General features: G+C 39.2%; 1 protein-coding gene across 5 annotated transcripts in view; it reads left to right on the forward strand.

Moving 5' to 3' along the window:
• The first annotated feature begins 52 nt into the window (after positions 1-52).
• The window catches only part of SKIC3 (SKI3 subunit of superkiller complex), a 52,652-nt gene continuing 33,264 nt past the window's right edge, over positions 53-19,440 (forward strand). For 3 of the 5 annotated variants that reach the window (XM_054185465.1, XM_054185466.1, XM_054185467.1), the window contains exons 1-18: positions 53-166; positions 351-461; positions 1,773-1,870; positions 2,398-2,541; positions 3,638-3,729; positions 4,394-4,469; positions 6,359-6,499; positions 7,450-7,548; positions 7,644-7,752; positions 9,513-9,653; positions 11,313-11,414; positions 14,368-14,501; positions 15,188-15,274; positions 15,363-15,466; positions 15,578-15,704; positions 16,897-17,076; positions 17,904-18,028; positions 18,472-18,725. In XM_054185465.1, coding sequence (XP_054041440.1) covers positions 1,781-1,870; positions 2,398-2,541; positions 3,638-3,729; positions 4,394-4,469; positions 6,359-6,499; positions 7,450-7,548; positions 7,644-7,752; positions 9,513-9,653; positions 11,313-11,414; positions 14,368-14,501; positions 15,188-15,274; positions 15,363-15,466; positions 15,578-15,704; positions 16,897-17,076; positions 17,904-18,028; positions 18,472-18,725 — 2,005 coding nt within the window. In that variant the 5' untranslated portion in view covers positions 53-166; positions 351-461; positions 1,773-1,780. The remainder of the gene's footprint in view (positions 167-350; positions 462-1,772; positions 1,871-2,397; positions 2,542-3,637; positions 3,730-4,393; positions 4,470-6,358; positions 6,500-7,449; positions 7,549-7,643; positions 7,753-9,512; positions 9,654-11,312; positions 11,415-14,367; positions 14,502-15,187; positions 15,275-15,362; positions 15,467-15,577; positions 15,705-16,896; positions 17,077-17,903; positions 18,029-18,471; positions 18,726-19,440) is intronic. The other 2 variants (XM_054185463.1, XM_054185464.1) reach the window with 2 other exon arrangements.

Here is a 19,440-nt window from a genome sequence, read left to right on the forward strand (position 1 = left end):
GGCCCCGCGCAAAATGGCGGCCGGCTGGGCAGCGTCGCCGCGATGACGGTAGCGCGCATGCGCCTGAGCAGCGGCGGCCGTGGCGGGAGGTGACGGTGAGGCGGTGCAGGGCCGTGGAGGCCGGCGGTGGTCCGGATCGGTCTGTCGTGTCGTGTCTTCCCCCGCGGTGAGAGCTGGCGGACCCGTCGGAGGGGCTGCTGTGCCGGAGCCGCTTCTCCGGGCAGCCCGAGGTTACCGGGCCCGGCGCGGCCCGGCCTGGACGCCCCTCGCTCCGGAGCAGGGCCGCGGAGCCGAGCTCCGCGGAGGTGGCACAGGCTTTACGCTGACGTGGTGTCTGTTTTTCTCTGTAGGTGAAAATGGAGCTCAGGCTCGACAATGTCAGCCAAAGCGGTTGTTTGTGGTGATCGAGGAGCCTGTGCCCTCTCAGGAAGCACATTTATCTCCAGGAGCTGTTGAGCAGTGTAGGTTTGACAGATTCGGTATCATTTTCTCTGAGGGAATCGTTGAAATTCCCCCTCTTCCTTTGTCCTCTCATTACTAATTTATTTCTAGGCCCTTCATCCACACTTTTGTCTTTTGCTCTTCAGTTGCTAATAGGTTTTTGTGTTCTGCAGATTGTCACTTTTTCAGTCTCTTTTTGTGCTGTCACCAGCAGTGGTGTTTCTCAGCCTCATCCGTTTAGACAGTTTTGACGGTGGTGTTTCTAAAGTTCATTTGCAGCAAAATATTTACCCATCTACATCAAACCAGTGCATGATTATGTCAGATTTCACAAGTGTGAATGCCCCTCTGATGTGTCCTCTCTGATGAGGAAAGGCTGAGAGCCCTGGGGCTGTTTAGCCTGGAGAAGACTGAGAGGGGGTCTCATCGACGCTCAGCAAGAGCTAAAGGGCGGGTGGCAAGAGGACGGGGCCAGGCTCTTCTCAGTGGTGCCTGGGGACAGGACAAGGGGCAACGGGCACAAACTGGAACACGGGAAATCCCATCTCGACGTGAGGGAAAACTCCTTTCCTGTGAGGGTGGCAGAGCCCTGGCACAGGCTGCCCAGAGAGGTGTGGAGTCTCTGCTCTGGAGATACTCCAAACCCGCCTGGAGACGCCATCCTGTGCCACCTGCTGTGGGTGACCCTGCTCTGGCAGGGCTTGGACTGGGTGATCTCCAGAGGCCCCTGCCAGCCCCTACCGTTCTGTCATTCTGTGTCCTTGAGTGATTGGTCTTTTTCACTAGACAGCTGTAGTCAGAAGTAGGGTCTGCCTTAAGTGTGTGTGAAGGGTGAGGAGCATCGTGGAGCACACCCGAACACAAGCGACAGCCTGGCTGTGGTATCAGCTCTGATCCTTAGGAACCTATTGAGCAGATGTCCAGTGCAATATGCCTCTTAAGCTCAGTTAACTGGTTAGTAATTCATCTTTTTAAAGAAACTGTATGCAGGATGTCTTTCTAGGAATCTTGACTATCGTGACTGTCAGATAACACCTCTCCTGCTATTGAAATTTATCTTAAACTTTAACCAAAATTTCACTCTGGGATAGCTACTTTGTATTGTTTAACTGTTTGGAATAATGACTTAATCTTGCATTGGAGATAAGTGTAAATAACTAATTTTAACCACATTATTTGTTTCAGCAGTTTTTAGCGCTGTTTGCATTTTGGCATATTGCTCTATATTTCTGTGTTTAAAATGCTCTCTTGCAGTTACAGTAGGATATGAACAATGTTTTGAGTTCAGTATGTCTTTTCATAAGCACTAATTATATGTCCTTTTTACTTAGTAGCCACAATGTCAAATAAGGAGGTGAAGGCAGCATTGAAGAGTGCTCGAGATGCAATACGGAATAAAGAATATAAGGAAGCCTTAAAACATTGCAAGGTAATTAATTTTTTACTTGGAGGGTAATATTTTTTGCATGTTTTGTTTCCTATTCCCATAAACCCTACAGCTGTATAGTAATGCAGAGTGTGGAGTACCTTATTAGCTGAGATTAATAAGTTGAGATTGATTTTCAGATTTAACTTCCTTTTCAGATTTAACTTCATGTTAGTTGCTCACAGGTAAATGTTTATTCCCCTTCCCTTTTGCATTTGCTTATATGTGGTGATAAGAATATTAAGTCTAGAATGATAGTAATAAAATGGATTTCTAATCCAGACCTTGACAGGAGTGTTTTAATTGCTGAGCTATAGATATGGTTACTGGCAGAGCAGATCAGATATGAAGCATTCTCTGGCATGAAAAGGTGAAGTTATTAATCTTATCTTTTTCCTAAAAATGAGTTAACTTCTGATACAGAAGTTAACATAGAGAATAATTCACCAAACTGTAGTGATAAAACTCAATACATGTATCTTTAAGATGCATTTCATTCATCAGTTTCACGTAAAATTGTGTCTTTCTAGGCAGTTTTGAAGCAAGAAAAAAATAACTACAATGCTTGGGTATTCATTGGCCTGGCAGCTGCTGAGTTGGAGCAGCCTGATCAGGCCAAAGGTGCATATAAGAAGGCTATTGAACTTGAACCAAACCAGTTACTGGCGTGGCAGGTACGTGAATGTCCAGATTCACTTTTTCTTCCTCTGAAAAGTGCCTCTACGGAGTTAAATATGGGAATAAAGCAGAGCTGAGGCTTGCGTCATGTTTTTTTTTTTAGGCTCTTAGTACTACTGAAGCTTTGGAGTAGCTGAGGTTTGTATTATTTGTGTGTCTAAAGTAAAGCCACGTGTGACTGCATATGTATAGCAGGGTGAACTTCAGTTTCAGTATACCTAAGTTTGTATTTCTTGTGTAGACTAGATAGCAATGAAACGTGCAAGGGAGAACATGAATTGAAACAGGTGCAGTAAATTTGTCCATGCATAGGAATTTCCATGCTTGTGGCTCAAGTATTTGACAATGCTTTTCTCATGGGAAAGAAAATGTTTTATCTAGTAAGTTATTTTTCCAGCTTCTGACATCAAGTGGATTGTTACTGTATTTTGTTGTTGCTACTTGAAAAGAACAGTATACATTTAAAATAGCTGGGTGCTGTATGCATGACAACCTATAACAGTACATAGTTACAACATACTGTTGTGTTATTTGGAGACATGTAGAGCATAAGGTTGCATATTAGGTCTGTCTCTCAGATACCAACAATCAATATTTTTCTGAGGTGGTAAGGTTTTAGTGTTTTCAATATAAATAGCTTTTTAAAGTATAAATGTTGGTGCCTGATTTCAAGGGATGTTGAAATTACCTTAGTTATTTTGCAATGAGATTCTGGCTTTCTGTTACTATAAAAGACAGTGTGATACTTCGACATAGATCTTTTATCGTATGACTTACTGTGCATTGCATATTGTCTGTTATGCAGACAAGATTACGTAATATAAGGTTTGAATTTTACGTAAAATAAGGTTTCAAATAGTTGTTAATATGAGTTAAGAAAGTGAGGAAAGCATTTCATTTTAAATAAGTAGATTCAGAAGGCTGTACGGAAGCATCAATGTAGATTCTGCTCAGAGATTTCTATATTAACACTTGATCCCAGTTATTCCATTGAAGGCAATGGAATAATTTTTATCGGCAGAACTTGCAATGTTCTCGTACCACGTAACTGTTGACATCGAATCTTACTTATTTTTTATATTTTTTTTAAAGGGATTAGCAAATTTATATGAGAAACCTAACCAAACAGATGTCAGAGGAGACTTAGCAGATGTTTACCAAAAGCTCTTGCAACTCTATGAAAGGTAAAGAATATTGCATACTGTAATTCAGTCTAACATTTCTAGTTCAGTGAATGTCATTGCTGATATGCAGGATAATCTGCAAATTTGGTTCTTTTAGGCCGTGTCACATCGTGGGTAAGCACTTGTTACTAAGATTTTCTGTACCTGTATAAGGTTTCTTGATCTGTCCCTTTTGATAGGCAAAAATTCTTGGAATAATTGTACTCGAGGTTAATATTTTAGAGGATTCTAATGTTATTCTATGTTCTCTGTCTAAACTCACTGCCTTGAAGTGTTTAACTCTGGTAGTTCACTGTCTGCATAATAAGTAGGCTTGTTTTTCTCTGCTTTAAGATCACAGAACATATGTTACCCGATTCATATAGGTACAGTTCTAAAACAAATCTAACTGTCAGCTGTCACTGTAGCTGACTGGAGTGTTTGATTTGTTTCCTTAATGTGACAATTGTTCAAAAAGAAAAGTACAATCCCTTAAAGTAATTTTTTTTTTTTACTCAGTTACAGCAGCAATTAATAAAACCTTTAGGGCAATCTTTAGTGTTTATTCTAAATATTTATTTGGCAACTGAATCTAATCAAAATTATTTGTCAGAATTTGAAAAACATTATACTATTTTATGGAAAACTTAGCTTGTTTGTGTGGGATTTTCTTCCTCCTTTCTAGTGGTGACAAGCAGAAATGGTATGATGTATGTAACAAGCTTGTGGAACTATATCATCAGGAAAAGAAATATTTAGAGGTAGGTTGAGTACTTTACTTTCTCTCTTCTAACAAGAAGTTTCCATTTGATCAGAACTAACTACTCTTTATCAAGGAATCCCCTATTTTTTGGGCCACAGACCACTTAGGGTCTCCTTCTGGACCACTGCCAGGAAGAACTGATTTTAACTATGTTCCTTTCTTTTCCACTGCGTGACGGACTTGGATTCAATCCATTAAACTGACAAAACTTGGCAAAGGGTGTTACTATACAGGCTGAAAGGATGGAACATCTTTCTTCTGTCTTATTTCTAAAAGTCAAGCATGATCCCAAATGCGCATTTATGTGCAGTATGTGCAAGTTAGGTGTCCTTTGCCTAGCTTGGCTGGTTCTGTGTGTCTGATTAGTCCTTCGCTGTTGTGGTGAACCCTTCCTACACTGTCCCTGATGCTTCATGCCAGAGATTAAGGTGGAATTTGTAAACGACCCGTGTGCGCCAGTACAGGCAGGACGCAGGAACAACCACAAAACCACAGATGAAAGGCGAATAACAAGTTTAATCTTAGTACCTCACAGAATGGGGAATCTCTGAAGCAACACCTAGGCAGAGGCATGCAAGCAGGGTACGCAGGTACCACGGAGCAAGAGAGCGTCCTTATTAGCAAGAAAGTCATTATTAGCAGGAGAGTGAGAGCTGAGACTTGCTGTTCTTGTCTGTATTTCAAGGATTCTAACAGGCATCCTTTTTCAGTGTGCTTTGATCTTCTTCAGCAGCAGGGCAGGGATCTTGGACACATTGGATAAGGTGCTCCTGAATCCATCACAGACCTACTTTACCTAAGTGCAGATGTTATACTTGCAAGCACATAAAACTAAACAACAATTAGTGTGATATATGCGTTTTTCAGTACCCCACGTGCGAGTCACTTGGGCGTTTACACTCCTCCTGCCAGTCTTCCATTACTTTCCCACACAACCTGAACTCGATTAATCGCCTATGCCTTATGTACTGCATTCCATGCACAACGATACAGACCGTCAGAACTGCTCCAGGGCAGCCCAGGCTTCAGCTCACCTAGCACTCCCGAAGTCTGTGTCAGCAGGATCGTTGCAAAATAATCGTGGCTCTTTTCAGTTTACCACGAGGTGGAGCTGTTAAATGTCTGAATCGTTAACAGTACCTTTGCCTATTGTCTGTAGTAATGTTACAGGATACCTATTTTTTTGCAGTTATGCTATTCATTCTTCCTTTACTCTTCAAAAAGGTTGCTTTCTCACAAGGTAGTGCATGGTCTTACTCCATGTCATCTTCTCCCTTTTCCTTCGTCAATGGAAAATGAAATTTTTTTCGTATCTCATAGCATCAGGCTCAAGGCTATTAATTAGCTCCAAAGCCTCTTTCTATACCAGTTTCTGAAGTGAAATTCAATGCTAATGGTTTAGCATATGAAGGCAGACGTGCTCTGTGTGGACCAGGAGACCACAAGTTAGGCTTCAGGGTCCTATTTTCTCTTTTTTGGTTCTGTTGGTTTTTTTCACGCTGAATTTCAACATGTACTGCTGCTGTTCTTCTATTTCTGTTAGTAGTGCTGTAGATCCAACAAGGTTGTCTTTTTTTCCTGGGAGTTTACCAGAGGACTGTTCAGGTCTATTTTTGTTATTGGTTTCCTCCAAGAACCACACTCAGAATTCATATTCTTGATGTTGCCTCCCTTCTTTACTGTAGCTTGGAAGGTGCACGGGTCCCTGACAATGCTTTGGGACTTGTTATTGCTTTAATCAGAAAGCAGGTAAATCTGTGTCGTTACTTTAAACGTTACTCTCTTGTCTGCCCTAGTGTGGTAGAGTTGACAGTAATTGGAGAGCTTGTTTTAGAACTCCAGTTCTTTAAAGAGTGACAGCATGATTCATTTGTTTCCTCTTGACAGGTGGCTGAAACATGGCAGAAACTAATACAAATGAAACAGGAGGAAGGTGCAGAAAAGGCAGAGCTTCATCAGCTTTGGAAGAAGATGATCCAGTTACTGAAAGACAGCACACAGAACCAGGATAATAAGGCTGAGCAGTCGGTAATGTTTCTCACTCCTACTCATCTACATAGATGGATGTGCACAATGTAGCTAGACTTCAAATGAAGTCTCGAAAGCCATGCAAATCTTGTGACTATTTGTCTCATTAATGTTCAGTGGTACTAGACTTCTCAAGAAAAGGCTGACAGCTAGCCGTAGAGGATAGTCACCTAGGTTTTGTGGTACCAGGTCCTTTGAATTGGGATTGGGTATGAAGAAGAATCTTATGTTCTTACAAACTTTGCCTCCCTTGTACCTATCTTACATTATGAAGCAGTATATTACTGCATCATCTTGTACTAGACAATTAAAGTGCTTTGGATACTATTTGAGTGCTACTTCACGATAAGGAACTTGCTTTGTGACTTTCCCTGTTCACAGTACTAGTGTAAACTTAATGAGAAGGATCCAGATAATACCTGGGTAATTTAGATGGATCCAGATAATAACTCAATAACAGATAATTTAACTATGGAAGGGCTGGAAGGCATGTCCTGTGAGGAGTGGCTAAAGAATTTGGGTTTGTCTCATTTGGAGAAAAGGAGGCAGAGGGGCCACCTCATGGGTCTCTGCAGCTTCCCGAGGAGGGGATGTTGAGAGGGACTTGCTGAGCTCTTCTCCCTGTGATCCAGCAACAGGACATGGGAATGGTTCAAAGCTAAGTCAGGGGAGGTTCAGATTGGACATTAGGAATCATTTTTTTACTGAGAGGGCGGTCAGACACTGGGAACAGGCTTCCTAGAGAGGTGGTCAGTGCCCCAAGCCTGTCAGTATTTAAGAGATGTTTGGACAATGCCCTTAACAATGTGCTTTAACTTTTGGTTGGCTCTGAAGTGGCTAAGCAGGCGGACTAGGTGATTGTTGTAGGTCCCTCCAACTGAAAAGTTCTATGAAAATAACATTTTCCTAGAGTCATTATTAATTGCACTCCTAATTGTTTCTTATTTCAGCTTTTGACCGCATTTGAACATGCAGTGAACTCTGCTGACACTGTTCCTGGTGAAGACCACCAAAATCTTTACAAGGACTTTATTCAGTGCTTGTCAAAAGTAAGGCTATGTTAATCTATCTTCATCGGTGAATAGAAGTAATATTTCACACCTGATAATTCACACACGTAACTATTTATTTTTTCGCTTTCAAGTTTCCTCATGAAACGGCCAGGTTGGAAAAGGCCTGTCACGATATGATGGCTTTGTATCCTACTGTGAGTTATCCTTTAGAAGTACTTTGCTTGCACTTTGTTCAGTCAGGTGAGTAGGATGGACTTATATATTTTTGAGGCTTAAATTATTTCTTTTATAATTCACTTTGTGACAATCTTTACCCTTCATAATCCAATATATGTGCACTATTTACTTTTATGTTACATTTCTGCCTGAGAAGTGTTTGGCCCTATGATTTGCTGTTTCCTAGCACTATAATTTGCTGTTTCTGTAACTTCTGCAAGCCGAACTCTGGCAATGTACAAAGTCGCAAAGAAAGACTTTTCACCTTACAGAACTCAAAAGCAGCTTCCCCAGGTAAAGGGAGGTTAGCTTCTTAAACTTAGAAGAGGGAAGAGAGAATGTTAACCAGTGCTCTAAGGCTGAGGACTGGCTAATCTTAGGTTACTTTTGACACAGAAAGCCTCTCTTGGCAAAAAAACCCATCCAAACAAACATTTGTGAAACTTTCTTCAAAAGAAAGCCTGGTGAATAGGGAATAAACAGATCTGTTTAGATATTTGTTCTAAGAAAAGGAGAATCTCTGAGGTAAAAGAAACACAACATGGTGTGTTCAATAGTGCAGGGAGTCGGAAGTACACAACTGCTGTCTTTGGTAGTTCACTAAACAACATTGCAATAGTATTGGGCACTTTCTTAGCATTTTCAAAGACAGCTACTGTATTTTGGGCTTTCATTTTATTGTTTAAAGCATCAGAAGTTGATTTTATTTCTTTTTAAAATACGGAAAGAAAATCAGGAAAAAAACCCTCTGGTTTTTATGAAAGAGAAATAGTTTTCAGCTTAGGTAGAAGAATGCCTTTTCCAGTTTTGAAGGTAGGCTTCATGGAGTAATGCAGCAGCATAAAACAAGAGAGAATTTTTCACTTCAGTTGGAAAGGTTGAAGACCAATGAGGCCCAGACTCTCATTTCTACATGAGAACACTTTACAGTTCGGAGAAACGTGCAGGAACTAATTTCCAACAGAAAAGGAGCATGTGGTTGGCAGTTCTTATATATTAGTGCTCTGACAAGGTCTCACCATCCCACAGCCATCTTGGGGTGGAGAGGATGGTGCTTAGGTTTTTTAAGCCTGTTTGTTTATATCTGAGTCATTCCAGCCATGTCATAGTCCTTCCTGCCCCAAACTTGTGGGCTTGTAACGCAGATGCATTACTAGTCACCTTTACCAAATGCAAATCAAAGGCAACCTTTATGTCAAATGAGTCTGTAATTTTTTAAAGAAAATAGTAGTTCAAAGACTGTTGCTGCAAGTCACAACAGTTGCTTTAAGCAAGGACTGCCAAGTCTGCAATGACAGCTAAACACAAGCATAAAAATGTAGTGACATTAGTTAAAATTAAGCCAAGTTATTAACTTATGTGGTTTCATAGCAAGACTGTTTCAGCAAGCTCATCACAGCAAATTTGTAGGTGCATAAGGCCTACTCTGGAAGGAAATTATTTTGATTTATTTGAGGCAAATTTTGACACATGGGCATTCAGCTGGGCTTACATGAAAAGCATAGGATGAATTAGTTTTTATTAATAAAGTATACCTGTAGTAATTTAACATGAGTGGTTAGGTTTCATACTGACTGTTTTGTTTGGTGGTACTGGGTATTTAGGGTACTGCTTGGTTTTTGGAGGTGGAAGGTCATAAGTATGTAGTACCTTTGGAAAAAGTTTAGTTAATAAATTCCTTTGAGCTCAAAGGATAAGTGTCATATTTATGTAGATAAGGTATGCTGTTGCCTTTTTTTTTTTTAATCTAAAACTCTATTAAATATTTCTTTTTCTGAAACTAGGTACTCTGTCAGAAGAGGCCCTGGACTGTTTTTCTAGGCTTTTGGAGATGGATGCAAGTAGTGGTCCAGGCATCATCGGTTTTGGTATAAAATGCCTCCAAGAAAAGAAATACGGGGAGGCTGTTAAGAGTCTTACTGAAGGTAAATGTGTAATATGAGGTATAAGTACTCTGTAACTTGAAAACCAGCTAATTTATGCTGGCTATTTTGGTAATCTTACACTTGCATAGTACTTTACCGGTTCCAAGACCATCTAGATACTCAACGCTTCCTCTGATTGGGCGCTGAAATTTTTTTAAGTATATCTTTGAAGTCCGTCATTGCTGTTATAGTCAGCTCTGTAGTATTTTAGTGTAATCAGCTTTAAACATTTTTTTAATCTGACTGTTACTGGGGAAATACCTAGATGAAGCAGTAAATACAGCAATGCATGAAGGAATGTGGAATTTATGAAGTAAAATATAGTGCAACTCCTTTAATCTAGTCACTGCATTTCAATACCTCAACAAAGATGACTTCCCATTAAAGTTACATCATGTTAAGACCTCTTTAACACTTACATTAGGTAAACGCTTGTGTTGGGTATCTAAAGAGAAATATTGGAGGGTTTTTTTTTTTAGAGTAGCAAGATTTGCTGAAGATTTGTCTTACTAATCTGTAATGGCAAAGCTTTTTAAAAATGGTTTATATATACTTGTGTATACTTAAATATACTGTTTATACTCGTGGGAAAATAGGACTCTTCACTGTCACTGTGCTGGCCATGAAAAATTCAAAACTTATTGAGAAAGCTGGGTAAATAAGCATTTGGGATCTGAGCAATTAGGAGTCGGTCAGGCTATGCTGAGATATCCTGCATCCTTTCACCCAGGTTTAGAATAAGATTGTTTCTGAAAGTGGATTTCGTTATATTCTACAATACTCTACAGTAGCTTACACACAGTGAAATAACATGTCTTGCCTAAAATCTGAAATAAACATTTCAGGTGCTTAGGAGGAAAAAGTCTTCCATGGAAAGAAAATTCTTCTGGCTTAAATGCCATTGGATATTTTGACAAAACATACAACCTGTTTTTGACAAAAGATACATCTCCCAGATTTTTTTTTTATTTATTTATACTTTTATATATAATACTCTGCTCATGAAGGGGAGAAGGCAAAGGGCAAGGCTCTTGGTATAATGTGTAAAAGTATAAAACTTGGAAATAATGTCTGTCCCAGTAAGCCAAGTATTTGCATTTTAGGCATTGAAGCTTCAAGTAGTTATTTAGTAGTAATCATAAGACTCAAATTCAGTTTTATTACTGAATCTTTAATTAAGGCATACTTATCAGGAATTTTCAGTGAAACGCTCTTGATGTAGTTTTTTTACTGTATGGAAGTTCTATAGGCCTTTTCGGGTTTCTAAGAAAAACTTTATGAAGTGGTCTGCAGGCTGCTGATGTTAATGTCCGATCAAAGTGAAAGACTTTTTTCTTCTTTGAAACAAAAGTGCACAATAAGCCAGTGTTGTATAGTTCCTCACTTTTTCCCTTTTCCTTTTCTGTTTATGTAATGTTTCATGCAAAATTAAGTCTAACAGAAACTTAGGTGCTTCTTTGTCTTTGCCTTACTGCATGGAGGCTTGTACGTCTAAAACAGTTTAAAATAAGACTCAAAGAAGAAATTACTGTGTCTTGTTATCTGATTGATAATATGTTTTAAATAGCATTATGTGGCAATACAGTATCTACCAGTTACAGTGTCTTTGCAGCCCTTAGCAACTTTTTTAGTGCCCTTTTTAAACTCTTCTTTTATTAGGTTTGCAGAAGACTAGCGAGTGTCCAGCAGCATGGCATTATTTGGCAGAGGCACAGATGAAAATTCACAAACACAGGGATGCTGTCCTGTCCTGCAATCAAGGTAATTGCCTGCTAATTGAAAGAGCAGCTGTAGGGGTACACCACTTTATGTAGTCCAGCCAATGTGGCCTTTGCGTGGTAGGTCTGAGTTAGCAGCAGTCACAGTCCTTTGCCTTGTGCAGTCTCATGGCTTTTGCTGGTGTCGCCTGTCCCCTGCTTCTCTTGGTTTATGACAGTGAAAAGGACCTTGTGCTGCTTAGTCTCAGGAAAAGAGAAAATATTTGTCTAATCAGAACCAGAAAGTCGTCTAATGGTTAATATTTAGAAGGTTTGTGTGATCTCATGTGCCTCTTCAGCTGGTAGTTGACCAACTTCACCAAACAGCAGGTAATTACCTCAAACTACAAGGGTAGGCCTCACAAATTTTGAGTCTGGTAGACTTCGTGTATACACGTAAAAGATAAGATTTTAATCAAGTTAATGTAAAGTGCAGAAATGTTGTGTAGTACAACTGCATCTCAAAAAGTCTCACTGAGTGTAAAGCTTTGTCTGTGCTAGCTGGGAATGAGGGCAGTTATTATGATCTAGTGATGCATATCTAATGTGAATACAGCCATTATCTGATGGTTATAAATGAAGGGGCAGCCAAAGTGGGCTTTTTTCTGACAGGGACAAACGCAATGAAAAAATTCTCAAGAAAGATTTGAAGAGGTATAATTATGCAAACCTTTGTAAACAGCCATCGGAAATTATTAAAAGCAAGGGGAAGTACTTGACAACGAGGGAGACTCAAAAGGCCCATAAATTTGGCCAGAGGAAATGTGAAACCAGAACAAAGTAGGTAAAAAGAAATTTATTGCACAAGGAATGAAAATGAGGTAATTCTTTTCCTGTCTGTGTTCAGCGTGGAAGAGGTCAGGGTGAATTCTACACCATGACCCTCCCTTTCAGGGGTTTCATCAAACAACTTGCCTGTGGTTGTACCATTAGTAGAAGTTGCTGTAAAACAAGACAAGAATAATTATCAGTAAGGAACTGAGATATTTACGTAGGAATTGATTGAGGAACATAAAGATGAAATTGCTGATGTACTAAGGGGATTTTGTAATTGCTTGCTTAAACGGACTTTCTTTGCACCCAAATGCTTGGAGGTAGATAGTGTGACCCTAACTTTTAAAAATAGTTTTAGGAAAGATCAGGGTAACCACCGACAAGCCTAATATGTTTAGTGGTTGAATTAGTTTAAACTGAAAGAACAGAATTAGGGAATTTATGTAGAAAAATGATTGTAGAGGATAGGCAGCATGGCTTTCGTATGTAAAGTAAAGTTGTTTTTGAGACCTCCTTGAGGGAGTTTATGAGCATCTGGATAAGGGAGAAGTGATACAGTCTTCTCTGATTTCCCGGTGGTAATTGATAAGATCTCTTACAAGGCTTTTAAGGAAAGTAAGCAACCTTGAGTTAAGAAGTAGAGTTGTAACATTGCTCTTTTTTGTGCTTTTTGGTTTTGTTGTTTTTGTTGTTTTAAATAAGTTAAAAGCTAAAGCACAGTATAGTAATAACGTCTGTTTTCAGGCTGGAAGGAGGTGTCCCTGGCATTTTCATCGATACCTGTGTTGTTTATCCTTTTTTCTAGTCGTTTATGAATGTTGAGTAATAAGGCTATGAAGTTTGCTGCTATTCAAAGCAGACAGCAAAACCCTAAGAGGAGGTTACTGGAGTGGGTAACTAGGTGTTAAAATAATGAATAAAATTCCATAGTCTTAAATGCAAAATCATGCAGTTGTGTCAAGAAATGTTCCCACAAAACTATCCTACAGTCTTGTTGAAGTAGAGAGCAGAAAGGTGCTCCTCCATCATTTGGTATGAAAAAATAGGACTGTTTCTTTCCCCTTCTGTGCTTTACAGGCAAGTCAAATATTAGGAATTACAGGGAAGGGAATGGTTAGTGAAACAGTACCAACATGCAGTTGCTTTATGAACTTCAGCAGCATGGTGAAATCTGTGTGCAGTTTTAGTACCCATCTACCCCTTCTCAAAAATGAAATAATAGAAGAAGTTAATAAACTAGTAATAAGGGTGATCAAATGTATGGAAAATGCAGCATATAACAACAAGCGAGTAGCCTGTTTTCCAGCCTGGAGAAGAGATGATTTTGAAATCTCTGAAATGACGAGTGTTGTGAAAGATAAAGATCAAGTGTTTTGCTTTCCTATGTGAGGTCTGGTTAGTGCCAAATAAAACTAAAAGCTGTCAGGCTCAGAACAAAGAAAGTAATTTTTTATTCTCAGTGCAAGGTGTAAGGTAAACTACTGTGCCTTGGTAGATGCTGGTGATGCAGAAAGTTTCCTTGAGTCCAATGACTGTGTGGAAAGTCAGAGAGAATTCTGGGGAAGCATTCTTCATGCTTGGCCTGTCTTATTGGCTTTATCAAGTCAGACAAAAGTTAATCATACATGAAAATAAATACAGTTAATTGAGTTATTCAGAAAGTTCTTGCCGTTGTAGAATGCTGAAGCTCAACAGAGGTGCCCTTATCCTCTGAAGTGAGATTATGCTGTGTATTGGAGAAGTAATCAATACTGTGTAGAAAGGTACAAAGTTACCTTTGCACAGGCACAGGGTTAAATTCCTGGTTCCAGTAATATTTTTTTCTTTAACAGTGAAGCATAAAACAACTTGTTTATTGAAAGGTCATTGTTTCTTCAGAACATAAATCGGAAAACTGTAGCATTCCATATATAAAGGCCATCAGCTAGGAAGCAATCAGTCTCTCCACATGTCTGAGAGGACCTTTCTGAAATTGATTTAACTTCTAAATTTAAATGGATAGAAATTTTACAGAACAATTACTTCAACATGGGAAAGAACAGTCAAAAAAATTGTTCTATTAAGTCGTGCTCTATTAGACTGAAAAATTGTAATTAACAAGATTTTAAAAATATTGGGAACAGTGGTGCTCTTTGTAGTTCCTTTTTCTGTTTTGACTTGATGAAACTTTTCTTTGTCAACAGCTTTTAAGGCTCTTGGAACTCCTGAGGGTCCTAGTCTTCGGTGGAAGAACCGTATCCTTCAGTTGAAAGCAGAGGCTTTGATTAAAATAGCTGATGCTGATGCTGCAGAAGAAGCCATTCAATCACTTGAGCAGGTATTTTCATTGACTAAAACCTTTTGTTTTTTTTTTTACTTAAAAAAGTGCTGTCATCTTTCTGTACTGAAAACTCAAGCTGTGTATTTCTTCCTTTGCCTCTCTTTTACATTCTGTGTTGTTTAGACAACCTTACCAACTGTGGTGTAATCCAAACACTCCTTCCTTCTCTATATTGGTTTATTTTTTTTTTTTTTTTAGCCTTTTCTACAACTCGCTACTCTAATTTTAGAAGCTGTCACTTTTGACTTTGTCTGGTCTTGCTCAGTGCTGGTGGGTTCTTGCTAGTTCTGTGGCTGTTGATCATCCTAATTTGAATTATTGTTATAACCCTACTCCCCATGTCCTTCGTTCACTTGTCATTAGTCATGAACAAGAGCATATTACTTTAAGATTGAATGGTTAAGCATTAAGCAAAAGTTGCTTCCCTTCTTTTTTTTTCTCACAGTTTCATTCCTTGTTGCTTAGACTTCTGAATCTCTGTCCTTGCTCTCTGCAGTCTTCTATCTGTTCCATTTTGATGGAGCTTTGTTCCATCAAAATTATTGTGTCTAAGGCTTCTCAAGGGTACTCTGTCTGAATGTGTTCTTGCCTTAATCTTCATGCAGTCTGTCTGCTTTTGATACCTTTGATTTCCTAATCTGGGGAGAGAATAACTTGGTCCTCTCTAATACTTGGTTTTCTAGATTGTGGATGCAAGCAGTGACCCAGTGGTTTTAGCTCTCAGAGGTCGGGCTTATCTAAACAAAGGTTTAATGGATCAAGCTTCAAAGGTTAGTGCTGTATTGCCATTCCTGTAAATTAAGTGGAATTCTTGGTTCATGGAGGAAATAACCAGGGAAGAATGACATCCTTTTGCAGATTTCACAAGAGCTTCTGTCGTCCCACTCTGATCTGGCTGAGTCCCATGCTCTGGAGGGTTTCATCCATTATTCCCAAAAGAACTATGAACATGCAGAAAGAAGGTAGTTTTATTTTTTCTTTCCTTTAACAGGGAAATGTGAGGGGAGAACAGAATATAGTGTTTTGCAGCTTTTTAGAATTTCTCTGATCCAGCCTCTGTTCCTTTTATTTAGTTTTCTAAATGCTATTGAAAGAAAGGACGAAACTGCAGAGTATCATCAGTACCTGGGACTCACATACTGGTTCATGAGTGATGAGACAAAAAAAGACAAAGGAAAAGCACTCACTCAGTTCTTGAAGGTAAAGGCTGCTTTAACTATTCATGTAGAATTAGTGGTTTCCTGTATCAGAAGCCAAACATGGAAAATACACTGACTGGAAGGACAGACTTCTGCTTGTTACCCTATACAAGCCTCCAGAGCCTGTAGACCAAGTTCAGCTGTGCAAAACGGCATTGCAGCGAGCTGTGCAGTTCCTTAGAATCTCCTTGCTTTTGTTTTCCTCTTTTCACCTAATTTTTGAGGCCTTTGATTTAGCCAAATGTAGTGGTGATTTTCTCGATCTTCTCTCCTTGAGGGCTGTAAAGTCGAGGCCTCTAGATTACCAGTGTGGATCTTTGAAGACATTTTGAAAAGGGGAGGGCAAAATTCAAGTTGGGAAAAAAAAATGAGAAAGGAAAAAAGATTAAAATGTTGTTACAGTTTCAGTGTCTGTCCAAGGAAGTAAGTCTGCAAAATGCCACAATTTATATACTTTTCCTGATCTTCGGGGTTTTGGGGGTTGGGCTTTTTCTCTGAACATAGGTAAGAATGTGAATCCAAAAGAATTAGTCTGACATCTTTATTGGGAACATGGAAGTCTACAAAATAAGACTCTAGACATTGTAAGCTCACCATCTAACTTCACATTAGGTGTTGGCAACTCAAATCATCGTCTACTGTTTGCACTTCGGTAACAGCAAAGTATACTGGAGAATGTAGTTGAAGTGAACAATACTTTTGGTTCTAAATTGTTTTGTATGAGCTTTTTTTTTGTAATTATTATTGTCAAAGCTGTTTTCCGTTGCTTGGGAGCTGTGAGTTTCTTAAGTATAAACAATTCGGCAAGTGTATCTAAAAAGGAACTTAAACTTTAGAAAAGGCTGAAGCTAATTGTGATGTAATATGGTAAGAGTATGAACATAATGGTTGAAATGGAGTAGAATATGGAAATGATGTGATGTAGTAAGGAATTGTTTTCTCCTAGGACAACAAGCTTGTTAGTATTTCATGTACAAAATGCTTTGTGTCATGAGGTTTGTAGCAGATTCTGCAAATATTTAAAGCTCAGGATATCTCTGAAATCTTAAAATAAGTTTGGCTACTCAGATGTATCACAGAAAGAGCTTAAATAAGTTGATAAGCAGAGATTGAACAAGTAGTTATCACTGGACCTGTCCATCAGGATAATCCTTCAAAATGCCATTTTATATTGTGTTCGTATTTCCTTATAGGCTGCAAAATTGGACACCTACTTGGGACGTGTCTTTTGTTATTTAGGTAACTACTACAGAGACATTGCTGGAGACAAAAGTAGAGCTCGTGGTTGCTATAAAAAGGCTTTTGAACTGGATGGAACCGATGAAGAATCTGGAACAGCAGCTGTAGACTTAAGTGTGGAACTTGGAGACATGGTATTGTACACTCAGGGCTTTGGATTACTGCTGTTTTGTTTTTCTGTTAATCCTGCTCTTTGAGGAATCACTTCAGGTTTCCTCTGTGATTGAGACTAAGATATGAAGACAGATGTTCTGTCATTGCTTAGCAGCTTTCATAGTTGGACCTGCTTCAGCTTTATGCTTCAGTTCCAAATTAAATCTGTCTGGAGAGAAGGGGAAGGGAACCAAGCATAACACTGTAGTCATCACATATGTGATTTAGGTGAAGGATTTTTTCAGTAGGGAACGTGAAGGGGAAGTTAGTTTTGTCTTCATATTTAACTTCTGCCACTTATTTGCTCCATCCTCCACCTTGCTGCTTTTACGAAAAGCATACAAAGGCATCCGAACATTTAAAAAATATTTCATATATAGTTGTATAAAAAGGTCTTAGCCTATGATATTACAGAGCAAGAAAGCAACCCATACTTCAACAGACTGCATTTGAACATCTGGAAAGTCAAAGTATCTGACTTACTGCAAATATTTGTATCATTCTCTAGTTTAAAAAAAAAAAAAGAAAAATTGAAAAAAATACTCTGTACAAAACTGCAGGAAGATACTGTCTATTTGCAAAGACAGGTACATAAGAAATAATCACTTTTCTAGATGTGATAATTTCCTCCTCTAATCTGCCACTCAGCCTGCCAGCTTTAAAAAGCCCCTGTAACATTTCTTCATTGCAGTAATTAACAGATTAGACAGTTTAATGGTTTGCTGGATTAGGAGTGTGCTTCTTTAACAAGAGCTTTGTTCCTTACACATAATGTGTTTACTAACCTGGCATTTTTGTGCTTTGTTAGGACACTGCTCTGTCAATCCTGAATGAGGTAACTGAAAAAGCAAGTACTGGTGGAGCAAAATGGGCCTGGCTTCATCGTGGACTTTACTACCTGAGAACTGGTCAGCCGTCACAAGCAGTGGCTGAGTAAGAGAACTGGTGGTTGGTTTAAGTCATTTTCTATAAATCCCGGTAAAATGGTCTTTGATCTTAGCAAGTTTTGAAAATAAGTTAGCTGACTATAGGATGGCTTGTACTAAACAATGGGAAATGGGTCTGAGCAAGCTGTCTTTCGTTCCAGAATTAGCACAAAGTAGTCTTTTCAGCATACCGATGTTCTGTACTAACAAGCCTGGTGACAGGCTTGTCATAGACGAGCACAGTATAGCACTGAATAATGAGTAAAGATTAGGTACAATGTCTAAACTTGTATAATGTGCTCTGAAGATGAAGACACTACTATAATGCGTTTTAAAGTCCTGTATAACTGTGTGATTGTGTCTTGAGAATATATAATGCAAGGAAATAATTTGTTTATGTTAACTTGTATCACCTTTTATTTAAATAAATTTATATCTTGGTATCTTCAGTTTGCAGGCAGCTCTCAGGGCTGATCCAAAGGATTCCAACTGCTGGGAGTCCCTAGGGGAGGCTTACTTGAGCAGAGGTAGCTATTCAACAGCTCTGAAATCCTTCAGGAAAGCAAGTGAGCTGAACCCGGAGCTTGTGTACAGCATCTACAAAGCTGCAGCAGTTGAGCAGATTCTAGGCAAATACGAAAATGCTATAGCTACCTATCAACAAATCTTAAAGAAGACAGAAGATTATGTGCCTGCACTAAAAGGTAGTATGTCTGTATTTGAAAGTGTTAACTCTTTGTCTCTCTGCACACTGTAGTGCTTCAGCCTTATTGGCGAGGTTCTTGGTCTGTTGAGGTTTGCCTGCTTAGGAGGATAGGGTTGGATTTTGAGTATGTAGAGCACTGTGACGCCATGCATGAAAGGTAGTGTGTAGTAGCCTGAAAATATGTGGAGAGCTCTTAAGTTGTGACGCATGGTTGAGTTGCCATCCCTCAAGATATTTAAAAGATGTGTAGGCATGGTGCTGAGGGACATGGCTTAGTGGTAACTTGGCAGTGCTGGGTTAATGGTTGGACTTGATGATCTAAAAGGTCTCTTCCAACCAAAATGATTCTATGGGAGTGATTATTTCTCTTTCAAGTGAGCATGAAAGGTAGTTATTCCTGTGTATCTACCAGACCGAATGGGTAGAAGAATTGAAGATAGATAGATAGAGGAAGCCAGCTAGCTGCGGTTTCATCTAGATGCTGTAGTTTCATCTAAGCGGTCAAACACTGGCACCACAGCCAATGGAGTCAGGCTGTCATTTCAAAGACGTGGGCTATACTAATTTTCTGCTGCTCCTGACCATGCGTTCCGCATTTTTTGTGTTAGCTGTGGTGATTCAGATCCCTCTGAGCTTCCTCAAGTGATGAAAAATAGCAGTAAAGTATCCCGCGAGGTCTCACAAGTGTTAGAGGTGGTGGTAGTTTTTCAGTA

This window comes from Rissa tridactyla, chromosome Z, assembly GCF_028500815.1.
Source record: "Rissa tridactyla isolate bRisTri1 chromosome Z, bRisTri1.patW.cur.20221130, whole genome shotgun sequence".
Classification (NCBI taxonomy): Eukaryota; Metazoa; Chordata; class Aves; order Charadriiformes; family Laridae; genus Rissa; species Rissa tridactyla.